This window comes from Chelonia mydas, chromosome 8 (assembly GCF_015237465.2).
Source record: "Chelonia mydas isolate rCheMyd1 chromosome 8, rCheMyd1.pri.v2, whole genome shotgun sequence".
Lineage (NCBI taxonomy): Eukaryota > Metazoa > Chordata > Testudines > Cheloniidae > Chelonia > Chelonia mydas.
In genome coordinates this window covers 51,156,080-51,176,458 of record NC_057854.1, presented here as the reverse complement: position 1 = coordinate 51,176,458, position 20,379 = coordinate 51,156,080, and the positions used below count along the sequence as shown (strand labels likewise).

Here is a 20,379-nt window from a genome sequence, read left to right as displayed (position 1 = left end):
TTATTAATACATTTACTAAACCACTTTGTTAGCCAACACATATAATTATACAGCCACACATCATATTAATAAGTATTATGCGCACTGTATTAATATTGTATACATTATATTAAATAGGAATATTGGGTAGTTATGCTAACTAACTTGTATTCTGTTCACTTATGTCAAGATATATATGTGACGTTACACCCCGTATTCTTTATGGAAATATGGTTATAATATGAATATAGTATAACTAAGATATACTTTATGCAAGATGGCTCATGTAAGGTATCACTGGAAAGGTTATGGTTTACTGGGGGTGTTTATCCAATTTGTATGCATGTATCATTTTTGTATCTGAAGCTGGGAATATTGACCATGTCTCTGTATTTCAAATGTGCTATGTTGGATGAGGCCAGACAATGTTAGTGGCTTATTGAAAAATGCACACAAGCATAAGGATTACCCCAGGAACCGTGTGCAATATTTCAGAGATAGCTCTACACAATGGGAACTGCTTGACTCAGGTCAGATAGCTCTATACAGTAGGAACTGTTTGATCCAAGTCACAGCAAAAAAGCTTTCCAGCAAGTGGGAGGAAGATTCATAGATTCATAGATAGTTAGGTCAGAAGGGACCATTATGATCATCTAGTCTGACCTCCTGTACAACGCAGGCCACAGAATTTCACCCACCCACTAGTGCGAAAAACCTCTCACCTATGTCTGTGCTATTGAAGTCCCCAAATCGTGGTTTAAAGACTTCAAGGAGCAGAGACTCCTCCAGCAAGTGACCCGTGGCCCATGCTACAGAGGAAGGCGAAAAACCTCCAGAGCCTCTTCCAGTCTGTGCTGGAGGAAAATTCCTTCCCGACCCCAAATATGGCAATCAGTTAAACCCTGAGCATATGGGCAAGATTCAGCAGCCAGATACTACAGAAAATTCTTTCCTGGGTAACACAGATCCCACCCCATCTAATATCCCATCACAGGCCATTGGACCTATTTACCATGAATATTTAATTACCAAAACCATGTTATCCCATTATACCATCTCCTCCATAAACTTATCGAGTTTAATCTTAAAGCCAGATAGCTCTTTTGCCCCCACTGCTTCCCTGGAAGGCTGTTCCAAAACTTCACTCCTCTGATGGTTAGAAACCTTTGTCTAATTTCTAGTCTAAATTTCCCAGTGGCCAGTTTATATCCATTTGTTCTTGTGTCCACATTGGTACTGAGCTTAAATAATTCCTCTCCCTCTCCGGTATTTATCCCTCTGATATATTTATAGAGAGCAATCATATCTCCCCTCAACCTTCTTTTAGTTAGGCTAAACAAGCCAAGCTCCAAAGTCTCCTTTCATAAGACAAGTTTTCCATTCCTCGGATCATCCTAGTAGCCCTTCTCTGTACCTGTTCCAGTTTGAATTCATCCTTCTTAAACATGCACACAGTATTCCAGGTGAGGTCTCACCAGTGCCTTGTATAACGGTACTAAAACCTCCTTATCCCTACTGGAAATACCTCTCCTGATGCATCCCAAGACCGCATTAGCTTTTTTCACGGCCATATCGCATTGGCAGCTCATACTCATCCTATGATCAACCAATACTCCAAGGTCCTTCTCCTCCTCCGTTACTTCTAATTGATGCGTCCCCAGCTTATAACTAAAATTCTTGTTATTAATCCCTAAATGCATGACCTTACACTTCTCACTATTAAATTTCATCCTATTACTATTACTCCAGTTTACAAGGTCATCCAGATCCTCCTGTAGGATATCCCTGTCCTTCTCTAAATTGGCAATACCTCCCAGCTTTGTATCATCCGCAAACTTTATTAGCACACTCCCACTTTTTGTGCCGAGGTCAGTAATAAAAAGATTAAATAAGATTGGTCCCAAAACCGATCCTTGAGGAACTCCACTGGTAACCTCCCTCCAGCCTGATAGTTCACCTTTCAATAGGACCCGTTGTAGTCTCCCCTTTAACCAATTCCTTATCTACCTTTCAATTTTCCTATTGATCCCCATCTTACCCAATTTAACTAATAATTTCCCATGTGGCACGGTATCAAACGCCTTACTGAAATCTAGGTAAATGAGATCAACTGCGTTTCCTTTGTCTAAAAAATCTGTTACTTTCTCAACGAAGGAGATCAGATTGGTTTGGCACGATCTACTTTTTGTAAAACCATGTTGTATTTTGTCCCATTTACCATTGACTTCAATGTCCTTAACTACCTTCTCCTTCAAAATTTTTTCCAAGACCTTGCATACTACAGATGTCAAACTAACAGGCCTATAGTTACCCGGATCACTTTTTTTCCCTTTCTTAAAAATAGGAACTATGTTAGCAATTCTCCAATCATACGGTACAACCCCTGAGTTTACAGATTCATTAAAAATTCTTGCCAATGAGCTTGCAATTTCATGTGCCAAGTCCTTTAATATTCTTGGATGAAGATTATCTGGGCCCCCTGATTTAGTCCCATTAAGCTGTTTGAGTTTCTCTTCTACCTCAAATATGGTAATATCTACCTCCATATCCTCATTCCCATTTGTCATGCTACCATTATCCCTAAGATCCTCTTTAGTCTTATTAAAGACTGAGGCAAAGTATCTGTTTAGATATTGGGCCATGCCTAGATTATCCTTGACCTCTCCACTCCATCCTCAGTATTTAGAGGGATAATGACAACATGAGTGGTCCTCACTCTCTACAACAACACACCTGAAAACACCTGAAGAACAAAGACTGAACTGTGAGAAATGATGGTCCCAGGCTAAGATCTTTAGCCTGTGTAAGAAAACCTGGGAAAGCCAAGGCAACTGCCAGCCTGTTTATCACACAGGGTGAGAATTTGTTAATTTGTATCCTAGCTATCTAGTGTGTTAAGCTCAGTCTGCGATGTTTGTTTATTTACTAAGGTAATCTGCTTTGTTCTATTTGCTATCCCTTTAGCCACTTAAAATTCACCTTTTGTAGTTAATAAACTTATTTCTTGTTTATAATAAAACCCAGTTTATGTAATTTCTAACTGGGGGTGCAAGAAGTCATGCACATTTCTCTTCACATTGAGGAAGAGGGAGGATTTGTATGAGCTTGCGCTGTGCAGATTTTTCTATACAGTGCAAGACAGTATTATTTTGGGTTTATCTCCCAAAAGGGGTGTGGCGTGTGAGTGCTGGGGGAGTCCTCTCATACAGAGCTGACTTCAGTCTGTGACTACAGTGGGAAGTGGCCCTACCTATGTGTGTGTGCTGCAAGAGGCTGGAGAGCCTAATTCAGCAAAGCAGGGAGAGGGAACCCTGGCTGGTTGAGCAAGAGAGGCTCAGTGAAATCCCAGTACAACAGGTGGCACCCCAGAAGGCAGGGGGGCAGGCAACCCTTCACAATATATATCTGACAATACTCTGCAAACGAAAGGTAGCTTTTGGTATTAGGAAATATGAAGTCTATCAAAGATACGTGAATGGTGTGTCCCAGTACAGGTTGGGTTGTGCCTTCACGGCCCCTAGCACTTGGAATGTGCTATCCAAAACAAAAGATAAGGAAGGAACAGGCTGATAGAAGAAAACAAGGTAAAAAGCTGATTGGTGGATTTTAGTCTTGGGTGACATATATAATGTTTTTAGGCTGTAAACAACCATACTATAAATAAGGCTAATTTGAATGCATACTTCGATGCACACCTTCTGTGTATGGTGAACTCCATATTTAACTGCAAGCATTATCAAGCAATTGGCTATACTTTAGACAATGAGCTTGTTAACATTGCCATATGCACTTTGAAATAATCTGATTTTTTTTAATTCAGAGATTTCCAAAACTCTTTGCAGAAGCCATAGGAAAAAATCTTTATAATGTAGCAAAATTTGTCATAAATTTCCAAGGGTCCTTCTTAAAGTCTATTTCATGTCACTCTAGTGGGTCCTCTCTGACTCAATATGCAACAGCACTGACGAACTCTGAAAGGATCCCTGCCAAGACTTCTTTTGCCAGAAAGATAGAAACCATAGTGCTGAGCTTCAAAGGGAAAGGAAAGGGTAAAGGTACAGGGAACTTCCTCCGGATTCTACCCTAAACAATAATAAACATACCAAAATAAAACAAGAGAATGAATGCTAGACAGATGTGCACCCATCCCAAACCCCCTCAGGCATATACCTACTTCCTGTGTGAGCTGTATGTTGTCCTTCTCAGCCCCAGAAGTTGTGGTCAAGATCCATTGTTGAATCATCCTAAACACATCACCTGAAACGACCCTGAAGGAAAACAAACCCAAAAACCAAAGTGACCTATAGTGCATCAGATCTGACTCTGAGACTCTCATAGTTCATACAGAAATCTAGCTTCCCAACTCAATTCAGCAAGATTCTCTCCTCTCTTTCCTGCATACATGTTTCTAGCACAGATCACACATGCCACAGGAGTTGAAGTAGATATGTATTCTTCTTATACCAAGAGTCTTCTGCTCAGCTAACTTTCTCTTGTTGTTATGTTTTTACTTTAATCCACTTTCCAGGAAAAAAGGGTAAACGTGATGCACTTGCAGCATGCAGGTGATAAAACAGTTTGGCTTTGTCTTTAAATTGACTTTAGTGATGATTTAGGTTGGGGAGCCCCACGGGTGAAACCCATGAGTCGTTTTCAGGGTGTAGTCAGAACAAAGAGCTTTATCATGGACTCTAACTGCAGGAGAGTGGAACTAGGAGTTAAGGAGCAGTCATCATAAAGATATTCCTATACAACAAAAATTAAGGAAAATGGAAATCTGGGCAGGAAAAGGAGCTTAGGTTAACAAAAATTCAGTCAAATAACTGACAGAAATTATATTAATTTCTTGTTTGAGGTAGTCACAATGGGCATGAGCGCTTCCAATAATGGGAATTCTGATTGTCTGAAGTCACAAGTTCTATGTAAATGTGATTGACTTACAGTGGAAACAAAAGTTGTATATTGATTTGCTTCCTTGTGATGAATAAAGAAGGCTAAAATGTGTTTTAAAAATAGGAGAGAGGTTCCTATTGGATTTTTACATTAGAAATTCAGTCCAGCTTGTACTTCCTGAGAGGCTTTATGGATTACTGACAAATAACAGCATTATGACAAGAGAGTATTTTGAGCAACTGGTTTTCAGATTCAAACTCTGGTTTTATTTATGTTTAAAATGTATTTAATTCAAATGGCTGACAAACAGTTGTCATGAAAGATTTGTCATTGCCTCTCTACCAGTTAAAGACAGAGAAAGCTCCCAGTCTACTTTTGTGGTCCTCCCTGAAAAACTCTAGCAAAAACAAGGAGTCTGGTGGCACCTTAAAAACTAATAGATTTATTTGGGCATAAGCTTTCATGGGTAAAAAACCCACTTCTTCAGATGCATGTTTGAAGAAGTGGGTATTTTACCGACAAAAGCTTATGCTCAAATAGATCTGTTAATCTTTAAGGTGCCACCAGACTCCTCGTTGTTTTTGTGGATACAGACTAACAGGACTACCCCTCTGATTCTAGCAAAAACAGAGAAGATAAGCCTTGAGTACTGCTGATATAGCTTGGATAAAAAACCCAAACAGAAACCCATTGTTCCCTTTGAAGACAGATTTAATGGCCACTCACTTGATGGTGAGTGAGTGAACAATGTGTATAGCCATGACCATCAAGTTGTGAATAGCTGTGAACTAGCATTGTATTCAGCCTATGCACATAGGGTTTGAAGGGTGAGGGAGGATTGGATATATTTGGTGGGAGGAGGGGTTAAATTGTCTATGGTTAGTCTGCTACATACTGAATTAAAGATTTGGGGATTTTTGTAAATGCCGTAGCTGTTGGTGAATTTCTCAGTTGTAAATAGCCTGTTATATAATGTATACATATTCTGCAGTTAATTCATTCCTTATGTAACTTTTTCAAAGTCAATAGAATTACACCATAGATGAACTTCACCTCATAAATCCAACTGTAAATTGTTCAAATATTTTATTTATTTTCTTCAAACTGATAAAATGATGTAAGCAGTGTCAGGATGAGCTCCACCCTGACATCTGGTGGTGAGGTGTGGCAAGTTGTGGAAAAAAAACTTCAGGGTCCGATCTCATTTGCATAGGCACACCCACCCCGCCTAGACTGAGGCCATAGCTGCCCAAATGGTCACTTCGGCTGCTGTGGGATCCCCAGTGTCTCTGTTATTGGGGCAGGAAGAATAAATTGTTATTACCCTGATTAGGGGAACTGTGCTTGGAACTGTACTTGGCCTTTTGCTATGATGGAGGGACTCACCATCAACTAAGTAGCACTCGCTAGGCAAGGGTCATGGGTTCCAATACTGTGTGAATGGAGAGAGACTTGAGACAGGTATTAGTACCTGGTGGTGTGGGTCCCTTTGTGAGGGCCTGAAGCACCAATTGCACCTCTGTCTCTCTCCACTGTGGAATGTCAGAGCTAATTTTGGGTCTATTAAGAGTCTTGCTACAGGTACTGTGCTGCATTCACTTTGGCCTTATGGTGCACCAGCACTAAGGCCCCCACTACTAAGAGCTGAAATCACTGAGCACTGTGTCAAGTAGTGGGGAGCCGGAAGATCTAGAGTGCAGTGGTACTGTTCGTGAGACGGTGAGCTGTGCAGAGCGGAGCCGTTCGTGGGACAGCGAGCTGAGCAGAGCTGTTTGTGAGACAGCGAGCTGTGCCGAGCAGAGCCGGTCGTGGTGGAGCGGAGCCATCCGTGAGACAGCGGTGTGTTCGTGAGACGGCGAGCTGAGCAGAGCTGTTCGTGAGACGGCAAGCTGTGCAGAGCGGAGCCGTTCGTGAGACAGCGAGCTGAGCAGAGCTGTTCGTGAGACGGCGAGCTGTGCGGAGTGGAGCCGGTCGTGGTGGAGCGGAGCCGTCCGTAAGACAGCGGTGTGTTTGTGAGATGGCGAGTTGAGCAGAGCTGTTCGTGAGACGGCGAGCTGTGCAGAGCGGAGCCGGTCGTGGTGGAGCGGAGCCGGTCGTGAGACAGCGTAGCAGAGCAGAGCCCTGTGGGGCAGTCAGCTTCAGGACACGTAAGGTGCCCCTTTCCCCCACACACAGGCACATTTTAGCCAGACTGGGGGAGTAACACTATGCAGATGAACTTTGGAACTCTGGGGCTGGACTTTTTGGACTTTGGGTGATTTGTGGATTGCTGGACTCAAGAGACGTTTGGGTGCTGGGACTCAAGAACCCGAGGGAAAGGGGCATGCCCCAATTTGCTTGGGGTGGTTTTTTTTTTTGCTCATGGGTTGTGTTATGAATCCTGTTGGTGGTGTTTCCCCAACATAATGCCACATTGTTTCTCTCTGTTATTAAAAGGCTTTTTGCTACACTCAGACTACGTGCTTGCGAGAGGGGAAGTATTGCCTCTTGGAGGCGCCCAGGGGGGTGGTATATATTTGTCCCAGGTCACTGGGTGGGGGCTCGAGCCGGTTTGCATTGTGTTATTGGAATGGATCCCCTAGATATTGAACCCGGCCCTTGTTGCTGCCAACTCTGATGGGCAGAAGGGTTACAATAATAACATATCTCTATCAGTTAACATACACAAAAGGACTCTTCATAAATATAACCAGCCCTCAGCCAACTCCTTCTCATCAGCCTGAGAAGAGAGAGAAAAGATGGGTTTTGCAGAGTGCCCAGAAGGTACAGAAATCAGAAAGTGCCATTATTTGCTATGCACAATGTTTTAGTGTTCTGTTTGAATTAATACAAATACTAGAGAAAAAGCATGATTGGTATATGAACTTCATACAAATTGAAGTTTCATCACATGCTAGAATTATCACTGGTGTCAAACTGACCAATCTGAAGCCTAAATTCCTCTTTTACCATCTAACAAGTAAAGCACGAGCAGCAAGACTCTTCACACTGCCCCATCAATGTGCTTCATCCCTCACCTGGAGGGACCACTTCCGGGGGGAGAGAAGAGGTCAGGCTTTGAGGTCCATTTGGTCCTTGGTTTCTAACTCCAAGATTGCCAAGGAAGTGTCAGCTGCGATGGGGACACGTGTACTAGGAACTGTACACAACTCATTTTGTAGGTATTACCAAACAGCCATCAGATGGGAATGACTTTTAATCACCGCCCACCTGAACCAAATTTCAGCTGGTGGCCTAGAGGTGAAAGGCTCTGCAGCCCATTACCAACCTCCTGTTCCAGACAGTGTCCACCACACAAGAACATTTATCCATGCATGTGAAAAGAGAAAATTGTGTCAGGACAGCCCAAGAGAGGAATGAACAACACTGGCAAAGACCTATCTTACGAGACATGAGGCTTTCCATTCCTCCGATCCTCATGAGACTGGCTGGAACCTATAATTGTCATCAGTGCAGCCACCTGGGTCAGCCAATCAGGAATCACTCGAAACAATTTCAGCCAATCAGATTCATGCATGCCAGATCCTCGCTTGTTGGTTAGCATCTTGAATGTCCAATCTTCCATACTGCTCACTAAACCTGTCAAAATCCTGGTTACTCCTGGGGGGGGGAAAAGAGGAAACTTTATCTGTATTCCTTCAGTCAGTGAAAAGTGAGTTTCAGAATCCAGTAGTTCAAAATTCTATGATAAGAGGAATGACTACACTATGCATGAACTTAGCAGGCTTGAATTAAAGATTAATTGTTTAATAAGGACCTAATTCAAAACCCACTAAGTCAATGGGTGTCTTTCTGTTTATTTCAAGGACCTATGGTTCAGACCATAAATCTCCTACATAGCTCAATCAATTTCAGATTCCTAGCTCTCAGCAATGGCCAACATCACAATAATCAGCAGCCTTGTATTCATTCAAAAGCACTGGATCAAGACAGACCAAAAAGGATCTGTTGTTCCTATGCATAGAGCCTTTCACAGTACGGTTTTATTTATTTATGTGCCAAGAATGCCTCATACATAAAAGGGCAAAACTTTCAACACAAGCACCCAACTTCTGCCTGGTAAATGTGCATGTGTATGTGCAAAATATAAATGTGTGTGTAAAATGGGAAACTGCCTGTGCAAAGGTGGGATTACCTGCTCATTTACCTATTTTGCACATGCAAATGTATATTCTCTGTCTGCTGAGATGCATGTAACTATACACATTCTCATTATCCACATAAAGTGTTTAAGCTCTCTTTGAATCCTACTAAAGGTGCTGGCTTCGGTGATGTCTTGTGGCAAAGAGTTCCACAGATTGTGCATTATGGGGAAAAAAGGATTCCCTTTTTCAAATTTGTTGACTTTCAGATTCACTGATTGTCCCCTTGTTTTTTATTAGGAGAAGGGGTAAGTGGGGCACCAGACTTACCTTTATTCTATATATTTCTATAAGGTCCCCTCTTATCTAAACTAAATGGTCTGGTCATATCAATCTCTCCTCACACAGAAGTCTCTCCAGGCCTCTACTCTTTGTCACCCAGTACTGACCCCCATTCTATTCTGATACATAGTTTTGGGGCCAGGGTGATCAGAGCTTAGTATAGTATTCAGGTGATTGAATGCTACTTCTCTATGTTACAGCATTATGTTTTCAATATCACTAGCCTGTTCCTTATAACTGCTTAACATTTTGTCTGTTTCTACCACTGCTGCACACTGAACACCAGTTTTATTCAGCTGTTCACATTGATGCCTCTGGTCTCTTTCCCGAGTGGTTACATTAGTTTAGAACCCAGCAATAGTTCTCAAAATGACTCTTTCCAATGTGCATTACCTTTACATTTGTCAACACGGGATTTCCTCTGCCATGGTGCTGCCCAATCCCCTCATTACATTAGATTTCACTGATTTAAATTATTTTGCGTCATCTGCTGATTTTGCCAGCACACTGCTCATCCCTTTCTTCAGACCATTAATAAATATCTTACACAACACTGGAGTTAGTACAGAATCCTGTGGCAACCCATTGTTAACCTTTTGCCATACTGAAAACTGATCCATTTAGCCCCACTTTTTCCCCCTATGTCTCTTACCAGTTTCTATGACTACTAAGAGTTTGTCTACACCAGACATTTGTGTGCGCAAGCCAGGGTGTGAATTTACAGCGCACTAACTTGCCACACAGTAATATCCCATACGAACACTACTACCATGCCCTAGAAGTTTTGCAGTGCACTTTGATGTACTCCCATTTCAAACAGCAGTATGTCAAAGCACACTGCAGAACTTGCAAAGCACTGTACCAGGGTCAGCTTCGTGACTTAGTGCATGGCAAGCTAATGTAATGTAGAGTCACACTCTGGCTTCCCACACAGTAACATCCTGTACAAACAAGACCTTACTTTCTTTAGTAGCCTTTTGTGAGGGACTTTGTCAAAGGCTTTTTAAAGTCCAAATAAATTATATCAAATGGTTCTCTTTTAGTCACTCGTTCACTGACACACTGAAGGAAAGAATGAATGACAAGATAGGTAATTTCTTACCATTCTCCCCATTTATTCTTATGCTGTACTGCTGGCAGAGCTCATTTGTACGTTCATTTATTTCTTCCATGGCCTTAAGCTCTGGAGGCAACACCCCATTAATGTCCTTGTGACGACTAAGCACTGTTTGTCCCAGCTCTGTCCAGCGTTTCTGCAGGTTGGCAGCAGTCTTGAGGGTCTCCTTCTTCATTAGTAGAACTTCCCCTCCATATTGCTCCAGGTCCTCATTCAACATCTGAAAAGAAAGTAATGAAGATGTCATCCCAGAAAAAGCTTTCAGCTGCTTGGGTCACCCCCAGATGTGCAACAGAAAGGTAATGGAAACCCTTTTGGCCCAAGATGAAAAAGATGTTGCAAACTAAGCAACTATACAATAAACTTGGAGCCTTGCTTTATTTTTATCTTTCTTAGCATTTGTAGAGCTAAATATTAATTATTTGTTAGCAGCTTAGTTTGTAGGCTAGGGGAATATGCTTGTCAAAAAGTCTTACTGTAGCGGGGTGGTCCCGCCTACACTTACATTTTCCAAGTTCTTGAAGTCCTGTAGGATTTCCTCCAAAACCTCTCCCTTCATATTAGAGAAGCTTGCTTTCCCGCTAGAGGTACAAGGAGAGAAATTGAGAAGAGATGAGCTACAAGAGAAACATTACTCCTGAATGAGCAAAAGTAAACTTATAATGTGTGCACATCCTGCTATGTGCTATATCCTGTACTTGAAACAGAGGCCTTTTTGCTAAGGGAAGGGTCTTTAGGGCTTCTTCCCCACCACTGACTTACACGCCCTCCCCTAGAATCACAAAAGTGTTTGGAGTCCCTTGTAGGAAAAAAGATTGCTTCAAGCACAGAAGGAATGGAAGGCAAACAGGCACTGGATGCTTAGTCCTCAGTAAGGCTGTGAATGAAACTGACAAAATGCTATCCTTCACTAATACTGCAATCATCCTGGAAAAAAATTCTTAATACAATATTTTTATTCCTATTTTACTTTTTAAATGTGTAGTTCAACAAGTAAGTAGAATGAGGATGATAAGTAAGTTAATGTTACTATGAGAACCTTACATTTTGCATCTTCTGACTTTTAGTGTCTCATTTTGTAACTTTAAGTGTCCTATTAAAATAAATTTTGGTATTTCACTTATTTGCATTTAAGCATAAAAATTACCAAACTTAAACAACAAACAAGAGCACTCTCAGACCAGTCAGAAAGAAAACTCTGGTTATAAAGTTAGAGGGTGGAATCCTCAGTCCGTTTGAAATCAATGGCAAAACTCCCAGTGCCTTCAGTGAGGTCAGGTTTTCCACCTGAGGTGTGGGAGGCTTTTGGATAAATACAGTAGAACCTCAGAGTTATGAACACCAGAGTTACAAACTGACTAGTCAACCACAGACCTCTTTTGGAAGCAGAAGTTCGCAATCAAGCAGCAGCAGAGACCCCAAAAAAAGCAAATACAGTACAGTACTGTGTTAAACACAAACTACTAAAAAAAGGGAAAGCAGCATTTTTCTTTTGCATAGTAAAGTTTCAAAGCTATATTAAGTCAATGTTTAGTTGTAAACACTTCAAAGAACATCTAAGGTTTACTGTGGTAGAAAGTTTTCTACAATCTGGGATTCATAGACAGAAATTGATTTCAGGATTCAATACCTAGGATCTGTTTAAAAAACAAGCCACAGTTATTATCTGAAGACATTGTATTAAAAGTGTTTAGTTGTTACTGTATTTTATATTGTATTCTCTCTACTTTCCCCCTTAAGGAAGGCTGTATTGTCCTCACATTGCCACTGAAGAAGTATTGTTTTAGTGTGTGTTCGTATTTAGGATATAATCTAGTCCTTCCATTAGATAGGATTTACTTTTTCCCTTTGTTTGGAGAGAATCAACCTTTATCCTTGTCATTATTATTATTCGTTACATGTATTGTGGAAGCCCCAGGAGCCCCAGTCATGAACCAGGACTTCATTGTGCTCTGCATTGAAAAGACACAGCACAAATAGATGGTCCAAAAAGCTTACAAACTACAAGGCCTCTGAGGTGCTGGAAGTTATCTTGAATTCCTGTATTTTAGTCATATTCCATCTTAGGTGATTTCTCTCCATTTGCTTCAAAATCCTCATGGGAACAGACAAACAGATCTCATAGTTTACTATGAAATCTTTTGTTTTCTGTTGTTCAGTGGGGGTGTAAGACAGAATCATTGCAGAAGGTATGAACAGACATCTACATCACCATATTGGAGCTGACAGATTTCAACTATGGACAAGGCTTTCAGAATAAACAGATGTCAAAGCTAGCAAAACAATGGTAAGGTGTATGCAGCTTGCACCCAGTGAGCCAAATCCTCCAGCTAATGGTGGTTTTGCCTGAGTATGGGCTGCCAGGGTTGGTGCACTGCAATTTTCTGTCACATAAAGGTGGTGGAGATAGCTAGTGTACCACTGCCTAAATTAAACAATCACTCCTGGACACTCACAAAACATTGTCCTGGAAGTACTGCATCCACTTGGTGAGGCCATTCTGAACAATTCGCAGCTTCTCCCTGCTGGAGTTTTCAGCATGTTCCACTTCAACCCCAATGCGGTCCAACAGCTCCCTGAACTGCTCAGTTATCTCCTGCAAATTGGAAAGGTCGGCTGTGTCCTGTGTGCATCACAAGAAAGAATGGGAGAACCATAAGGCAAGGGACCTTCCATTTCACTGGGATCAGAACAATGACCCACTTCACAGACTGCTAGCCTGAAAATGTTCTGCAGTTCCACAGCATACACAATGACCCTGGGAGCTGGACATTTCACTCACAGCATTAGAACAGCCCCTGAGTCTTGTATTTGTGCTGAAACATCAGAAGGCAAATGTGCCAGGCCAGCACTGTTGAGGACACAATTACACTAGCATTGATTTCACTTGGTCCTCTGAGGATGAGCAGAAGGAGCAAATTAGGAAAAGCCACAAAGAGAAGATGAGAGTTGAGGACAGAGCGAGGGAAGGGGAGAAAAAAGGAACAGCAGGGAGAGGAACATAGAGGAGGAGATAGAGAACCTATTCAAACCATACCATTCATTCAAACCTGAGCCAAAACTTTAAAGTTCAAATAATAACTGGGAAGATGAAATTCTGAACTGAGACAGATGGACCCTGCACAGACACAAGCTCTCCAAACATAGCCTTCTCCACACCACAGTCATATATCAAAAACAGAGCTCTACCTGTGATGCCAGAAGCACTATGAAGTGTTTGATGACTTTGGTCCATGCCTTTTCACTAACATAGAGCTTGCGAGACAACATGAGCTGGTTTCTTCCAATCACCTGCAAGGAACACAGTTACTTATACGGGCTTTTTTGGGAGTGGTGAGGAGGTTAGAGAACAACCCGGGAGATAACTGGCCCAAGCTCCACTGTGTAAGAAATGTACCCTGAAAAGCTGACTTCACACTAGCACTCCCTAAGCTATAAGAGTCTATGGGCAGAGCTGTCGCAGGATTTACAGGGCCAGGACAGGTAGCCTTCTGCCTTCCTGTGACCTGTCCCGTACAGTGACCCCACACCCCCAGACAGGCAGCTATCTCTTCCAGCCCTCCCTCCCGCACCGCAGGACTCTCACCTTGAGTCTGTTTCCCATCAGTGTTTTACTGCCTTTGCTTTTCCTTGTCTCTGCTCCACGCTTGGGGTTACTCCCCCATTTGCTGCTCCCGTCGTATATCTGCCCCATCTCATTCTTCTTTCAAACACCCCTCATCTACTTGTGCTGTTGTTCTCAGTCCCTTTCCCTTGGCTCTCTCCAATTCTTTCACTACCTTGTCTCTGCCCCTCACTGTTTTAGCCCCCTGCTCCACTGTTGCCTCTTTTTGCCCTGTCCCACTTATCAGGTGGCTCAGGATGGCCCAGGGCTACCCTTCAGCTGTCACAGTGAGCACTCGTGTCTCCCCAACACCTGTTCCTGGCTGACTCCCCACTGGAGCAGGTGGCACTAGTGTGAACTCCTCCTGCTGTACATATTATTGCTAGGTGCTGTACCCAAACACTGGCAGACTGTCCCTGTCAAAGTGGTCGGTGAGTACTGACCCACAGCATACAAGATGGGCATCAACTATTTTAACCCTGACTCATGGCATGGGAAAGGGCCAGGAAACACAGACCAGTCTCTTACCAGCACTGCTGCGCATCACACACGTCCTGCTGTGCAGACCCACTGAGAGGCCCACCTTCCACTACAAACCCAGGCCATGGACAACTGTCTCCCCTCATCACCAGACACACGACAGCCCTGCTATCAGGAGTGAAAGATCTGAATAGACGTTGCTGTCATAGGCCTCACAGAGTATATAGTTTGTAGAACAGAACTCCATAAAAAATGGCTACCTCAGTGTCAGTGGCCACCATAGCAAATAAATGAACAGCATGAGACAACAGCAGAATCAAAGTGTGTGATAAAGCCACCTACTGTCATCGTTTTGATCTGCAACCTGACAATCCAAGTACACTCCTTGAGGAAGAGAGAACTTCCTTACCACGCTACCTTGCTTGAGCTTAAACGCCAGCAGGAACCTCATTAGAATGACTCACTATGTGATGGAGGATGGCCAAAGCCCAACATCTCCAAGCTAGTAGGGATGGAGATTTAAAGGACTGCTCAGCAACTTTCGGCTATTATGTTGGAACATATTAAAGAAGTTCTGTATTAAAATCACAAGTAAGTTTGATTCCCCATAATTTAAATTCCAGGGCATTGCTCATTAAGAGGTCTCTTGGTTTTTGTTTTTTTTTCTTGTTACTGTTTCTCTCCCTCTCTGTGTGAAACTTGCAAGCTGCTAATTGTGTTATTACATCCTAAGACAGGAGAGACTCAAAGCGATACTTTGTAACAACAGCACACAGAGACTCCTCACCCTTTTGTTGTATTTATCTCACTTTGTTAACAATTGTGATTAAAATAGAGATAGAGGATGTATGTTGATGGATGCTTGGTGCAGATAATAAATGATCAAGGAGGTGCCAGCCTAGGAGTTCAGTATCAATCAGCTGAAGAATGCGCAGAGTGGAGACAACCAGATGACCCCCGGAGGGCAGACTGGAATCCACCCAACAGCCTCAAGGATGGGAGAACCAAAGAACAAGATAACATCTGGCAGCACGGAGCCATCAGGAATGTGCCATCTACTGATTGATTCAGCAACAGCATGATGAAGCAATTCCCACAGGCTGGCATAGGAATAAATTCCTATAAAAATGGACTCTAGAAACTGAGAACTCTGAGTCTGGTTCTGCTATCACCCTCCAGGAGCATCAGATGCACATCTGACAAAGACTCGGCTCCACCCTCATGCCCAAGTTACCTGGCCAGTAACTTGGCATGGGCAACCTCTAGACTGGTAACTATAACAAATCTGCAGAACGTGTGTGTGTGTGTGTGTGTGTGTGAATGAATGTGAAACTGAATGAAATGTTAAAGCTATAATTGACTGCCTACTATTCACAATAAATGTGACACTTTGTCTTATCCCCTTTAATAAGATCCTGCTGGGTTTTATTTTATTGGTATGACATTTATTCCACAGGATATGCAAGGTATCTGAGTATTTTATAAGTAACAATGGTAAGCCCATGCTCGATTACATCCCAACAGATGGCTCCTGTATACAAAGTGGCAGTAGAACACTAAAGCCCATGGTTTGAAGCTTAGTGGAGCTCTCTGGAAGGCAATAACCTTCGTCAAATAACAACAGAGTGTAAATTTGCATTAACTTACTCAAATTCGGGCACAAACCATCAGGATAATGTGCCTTTTAAAGTTAAACTGTAACAGAAACCACATGTGGCATTTATGATAGGTAACACATATCAATAAAAATGTCCATACCATATTTCCAATATTGTATTTTTCTTGGTAAAAGCAGTCCTCAAAAGATGAAGTAAGGTACTTGTAGCGGGGTAGTCACCCCACTCCGGTGTGGAAAGGGTTAAGAACAGCCCTGGGAAAGGGCTGCCCCGGGGAGCCAATCAGGAGCAGGATTGAGGCAGCCAATTAGGGCTGGGCTGGGAGTAGAAGAAGGCCAAAGGGAGGAACTGGGTCACAGTCTCTCTCCAGCTTCAGAGGGAGAAGGATCTAGCTGCCTGGAAGAAAAGGGTACCTGAAGCAGAGCAGGGCTGGGGACAGGCAAAAGGAGCTGGGGAGCTCCAGCCTGGCAACTCCCCAGGCTGCAGGCCTTGTTAAAGGCCCAAGGCAGGTACTGGGGCTAAAGAGGTATAGCCTGGGGGTAGGCAGAGGCAGCTGGTCCAACCCCCTTGCTGATGATGAGTGGCCACTACAGACTGCAGTTTGCCCCAGTGAGAGGGGGCTAGATGATGACTGGCAGTAGCCACTGAGGCAAGATGGTCATAGGGAGAGGAGGTTCCACTGGGAGGGGAGAACCAGAGTGTGGAGACTGCTGGGGGCAGAACCCTGAGGTAAGGGGCACCGGTGTCCGGGAGGGACACAGGGGCCCAAGGCAGGTGAGACCAGCCAGCAGAGGGCGCTCCAAGGCTGGAAAAGAGCTAATTCCCAAAGGACCAGCAGGAGGTGCTGTGCTGTGAGTCGTCACTCTGCTACAGTACTACTCAGGATGAGTAAGAGTGGAAGAATCTGGCCATTAATCTCTTAAAGGAAAAAATATCAAAAGGAAATGTAAAAATATCAAGCCATTTCCAATAACTCTGAACAGATGTGCTTTGAAGGACTAGTAATGCTGTCCATGGGAAACTCAGAGAGCCCCCCAAAATCATCGCATTCTGTTTCTGCAGAACTATTGCTGCCTCATCCTAAGGAACAACCTGAAAAACTCCCAGGCAGCTCCAAGTAGTTCTCACAGCAAATGTTAAACTTGAGTGGGATAAAATAAGAGATCACAAATGTGGACACAGTGAAAAAAGTAAAATATAGTCTTGGAATTACATAGTCTAGGGAATCTGGATTGGATAATCTAAACTCTGAGAAAAGTCAAGGAAGCATTTTAGTGACACTATTTCTGAAAATACACAAACCTCTCTGATTTCATATGAAATCCTCTTGCACTGAGCCTGAAGATCAGCACCAGAAAAAGCAATATATATCTGTCAGTTTCCACAGTTAAAAGGGCCAAAAAGCAGTAGTCCCCTGAGAAAAGCAGTCTTGGCAGATCTGGGAGCAGAAGATTTCAGTTAAACAAACCTGCTTTGGAAATCCTGGAGCAGGAGTTTTGGCTACAATGGTTTGTATCATGCAGTAAGGCAGTGTTCGCCAAGATGCTGTCTGTACCTACCTTCGTTGCCAGGTCATATGTAGCTGAGCTCCAGATTTCTCTCTCTTGGGTTAACTGGAGCAGCTGGGTCTCAAGCCTTGCTCTTTGTAACTCATACAACTCACGATATTCTTCCACAAGACTGAGAGAAGACAGAGAGACAAGGTGTGGGTGAGGTAATATCTTTTATTGGACCAATGTCTCTTGGTGAGAGAGACAAGCTAAATGCAAGGTGGAACAGATTGTTTAGCATAAGTTTACTTAATTTATTACATTTTAATCGGAGTACCTTTCCCAGACCTGAAGGCTCTGTGTGGCTCCAAAGCTGGTCTATCTCACCAACAGAAGTTGGTCCAATAAAAGATATTACCTCACCCTCCTTGTTTCTCTAATATCCTGGGACTGAAATGGCTACAACTACAGTGCACAGAAGATGCTAGAGATACGCTACTGGAATCTACATCCCCTTCCTCCTAACCTAGTTCTTTATTTTTCTCACAGCTCCCAAACATTTCTCAGATACCTGCTTCAGCCAGATCTCTTTCCTCAATTACCACACTCCATAGGCCTGCCAATCCACAGCTCCTTTCCCTGAACCCCAAATAAGCCCTTTTACTGATATTCTCATTGTGAGTTCCCAACAAGTCTGGAGACAAGTCTGTGCTGGGTTTAGGCTGACTGTTCTATTCATAATGCAACCTTCCCTGGGTCAGGTGTTTCAGAACTCAATGCAGGAGTCTGACAAACTCTGCATCAGTTGGCCCCTCAGACATTGAGACCTGATGTGGTCCGGATGTTTTTTGTAGACTGACAAGAGACCAGGAACTCAGAACTGGGAGGATGAGGAGGGGGCAGTACTTAGTCAAAATCATTAAAATATGAAAATGCACAGGCAACAAATACAAAGGACTTTTAATGGTTAAAACTTGAAATATTAAAACAACTTATCCCTTTGAGAAATTTGGTACTATTAGAGAAATTTCTGTGGAGTATACTGTATAGAAATAACCAGTTTCTCACACACAGAGAAATCAATATGCCACCCCCCCCTACAATGCCCTAAAGAGAGAGAAATCAGTGTGCCGCATCCCTTCTCACAAAGGGTAAACACTGCCATGTCACCTGTGAGACAATAGCAGAAGTATGTGCTTTGCCTTCAATTCAAAGACATCATATTGCTTCAGAAATGTCGCCTGCACTCCAGCGTTCCCTGGGCTGAAGCAACTCACTTTGCATTCAGCTCAGCATCCCGCACTGCATCAGCCAGCTCCTCATGGGCCCGTTCTGCTTCTCTCGTCACCCTGAAGTCATGTTCTCGGACCTCGCATAGCTCACTGGAATAGCATAGAACAGTCATTTCACAGCCTGCTGCAATCAGAACAATTCAGAGTCAACCTACCAATCTCAATCTAGAATGCCCTTAGCTGTCTTGTGTGCTTCTCTTTCTCAAACAGCCAATCATCTCATCTTAAGGGATACTTATGTCTTCCAGTGCAAACAAAACTCTGTGGTCTTCTTGTCCATATGTTTTGCTTAAAGCTCTCCCTCTGCAGACAGCCTTGCATAACATTTCAGGCAGGATGGATGGATATAAATCAAAGCTATTTAAATCACTGATTTTAATCATGAATGAAATTAGCAAGCAGAAAACTTTGATTTAAATAATCAGTTTTAATCATGTTTTGCATTAGTACTTTTTATTTATTTTCCTAAAGAAAGGTTGATTCTCATTGATTGGAAACATAAAACATATTGATTTGCAACTAAATATAGTCCTTACACTAAGTTTGGTGCTTTTTTTTTTTTTTTTTTTGCAAACAAGGAAGATACACCATACCTATACATATTTATTTAAGCAATAATATAGCTTACCGTAAATTTATTCTGATTCTTAACTTTCCATTTTTTAAGTTAGAAAATGGTGAATGATGCATTTCGTATTTACTAGATGATGATTAATTATTTACTTTTGATTTGTGTCAAGCTCTGTTTGGATGGAAATTCAAATTCAATTAAAAATGCACCAAAACAGCATTTTATTTATTAATTAAAACTATTTTAAACATATTGAATATGCCAAAAAAAATCAAAAAGTTTATCAAAATAAGTTTTGCATTTAAAGTTTACCAATGTGTTAAACAAAGAAGGTATTATTTGTATTTAATTAATTGAACTGACTGTTTGTGGTCACCAGGTCCTTGAACATTTTAGAACTAGTAAATCTCATCCTCTCACACCTAGTTTTTATTCATAGCTTAGAAGAGGAAAACAAGCTTTCCTGATTTTCCAACTCCCAAGTGTTTTTTTAACTTTGAATGAACTAGTCATTGAACCTGAATAAACTGAAATGAAGAAAATATTCTCTCTGCACAAGCAGAAGAGGCTATTGCTGTCAAAAGCTGATTTCACACTTCATACTTTGGTTCTAGATGCCTAGCAACTGACTGCCATCAGTTCAATGGTTTGACTTTCTTTAAAGCTTGGCAGCAAATATTCACTATTTAATAATATGTTTTATATTTAATTTAAATGATTTCAATAGATTATAATTCACTTAGGTCTTAACGGAGTCTATCATTATTTCAAATTTATTTTTAAATAGGTTTATTTTTTAATTCAATTTAAAGAAAGTTCAATTTAAATTTAAAACAAATGTGAGTTTTTAATTTTTTTTAAATAATCAGATTGTTATCCACCCTGATTTGAAGAAAGGGAAGAGACTGTGCTG

General features: G+C 42.0%; 1 protein-coding gene across 1 annotated transcript in view; it reads right to left on the bottom strand.

The window, feature by feature from the left end:
• The window catches only part of AXDND1 (axonemal dynein light chain domain containing 1), a 58,635-nt gene that overhangs the window by 17,984 nt on the left and 20,272 nt on the right, over positions 1-20,379 (bottom strand). The window contains exons 11-18 of the mRNA XM_043552655.1: positions 18,881-18,985; positions 17,673-17,793; positions 13,603-13,704; positions 12,870-13,036; positions 10,919-10,994; positions 10,399-10,633; positions 8,259-8,472; positions 4,154-4,247 (exon numbers count right to left, since the gene is read on the bottom strand). Of these exons, the coding sequence (XP_043408590.1) occupies positions 4,154-4,247; positions 8,259-8,472; positions 10,399-10,633; positions 10,919-10,994; positions 12,870-13,036; positions 13,603-13,704; positions 17,673-17,793; positions 18,881-18,985 (1,114 nt within the window). The remainder of the gene's footprint in view (positions 1-4,153; positions 4,248-8,258; positions 8,473-10,398; positions 10,634-10,918; positions 10,995-12,869; positions 13,037-13,602; positions 13,705-17,672; positions 17,794-18,880; positions 18,986-20,379) is intronic.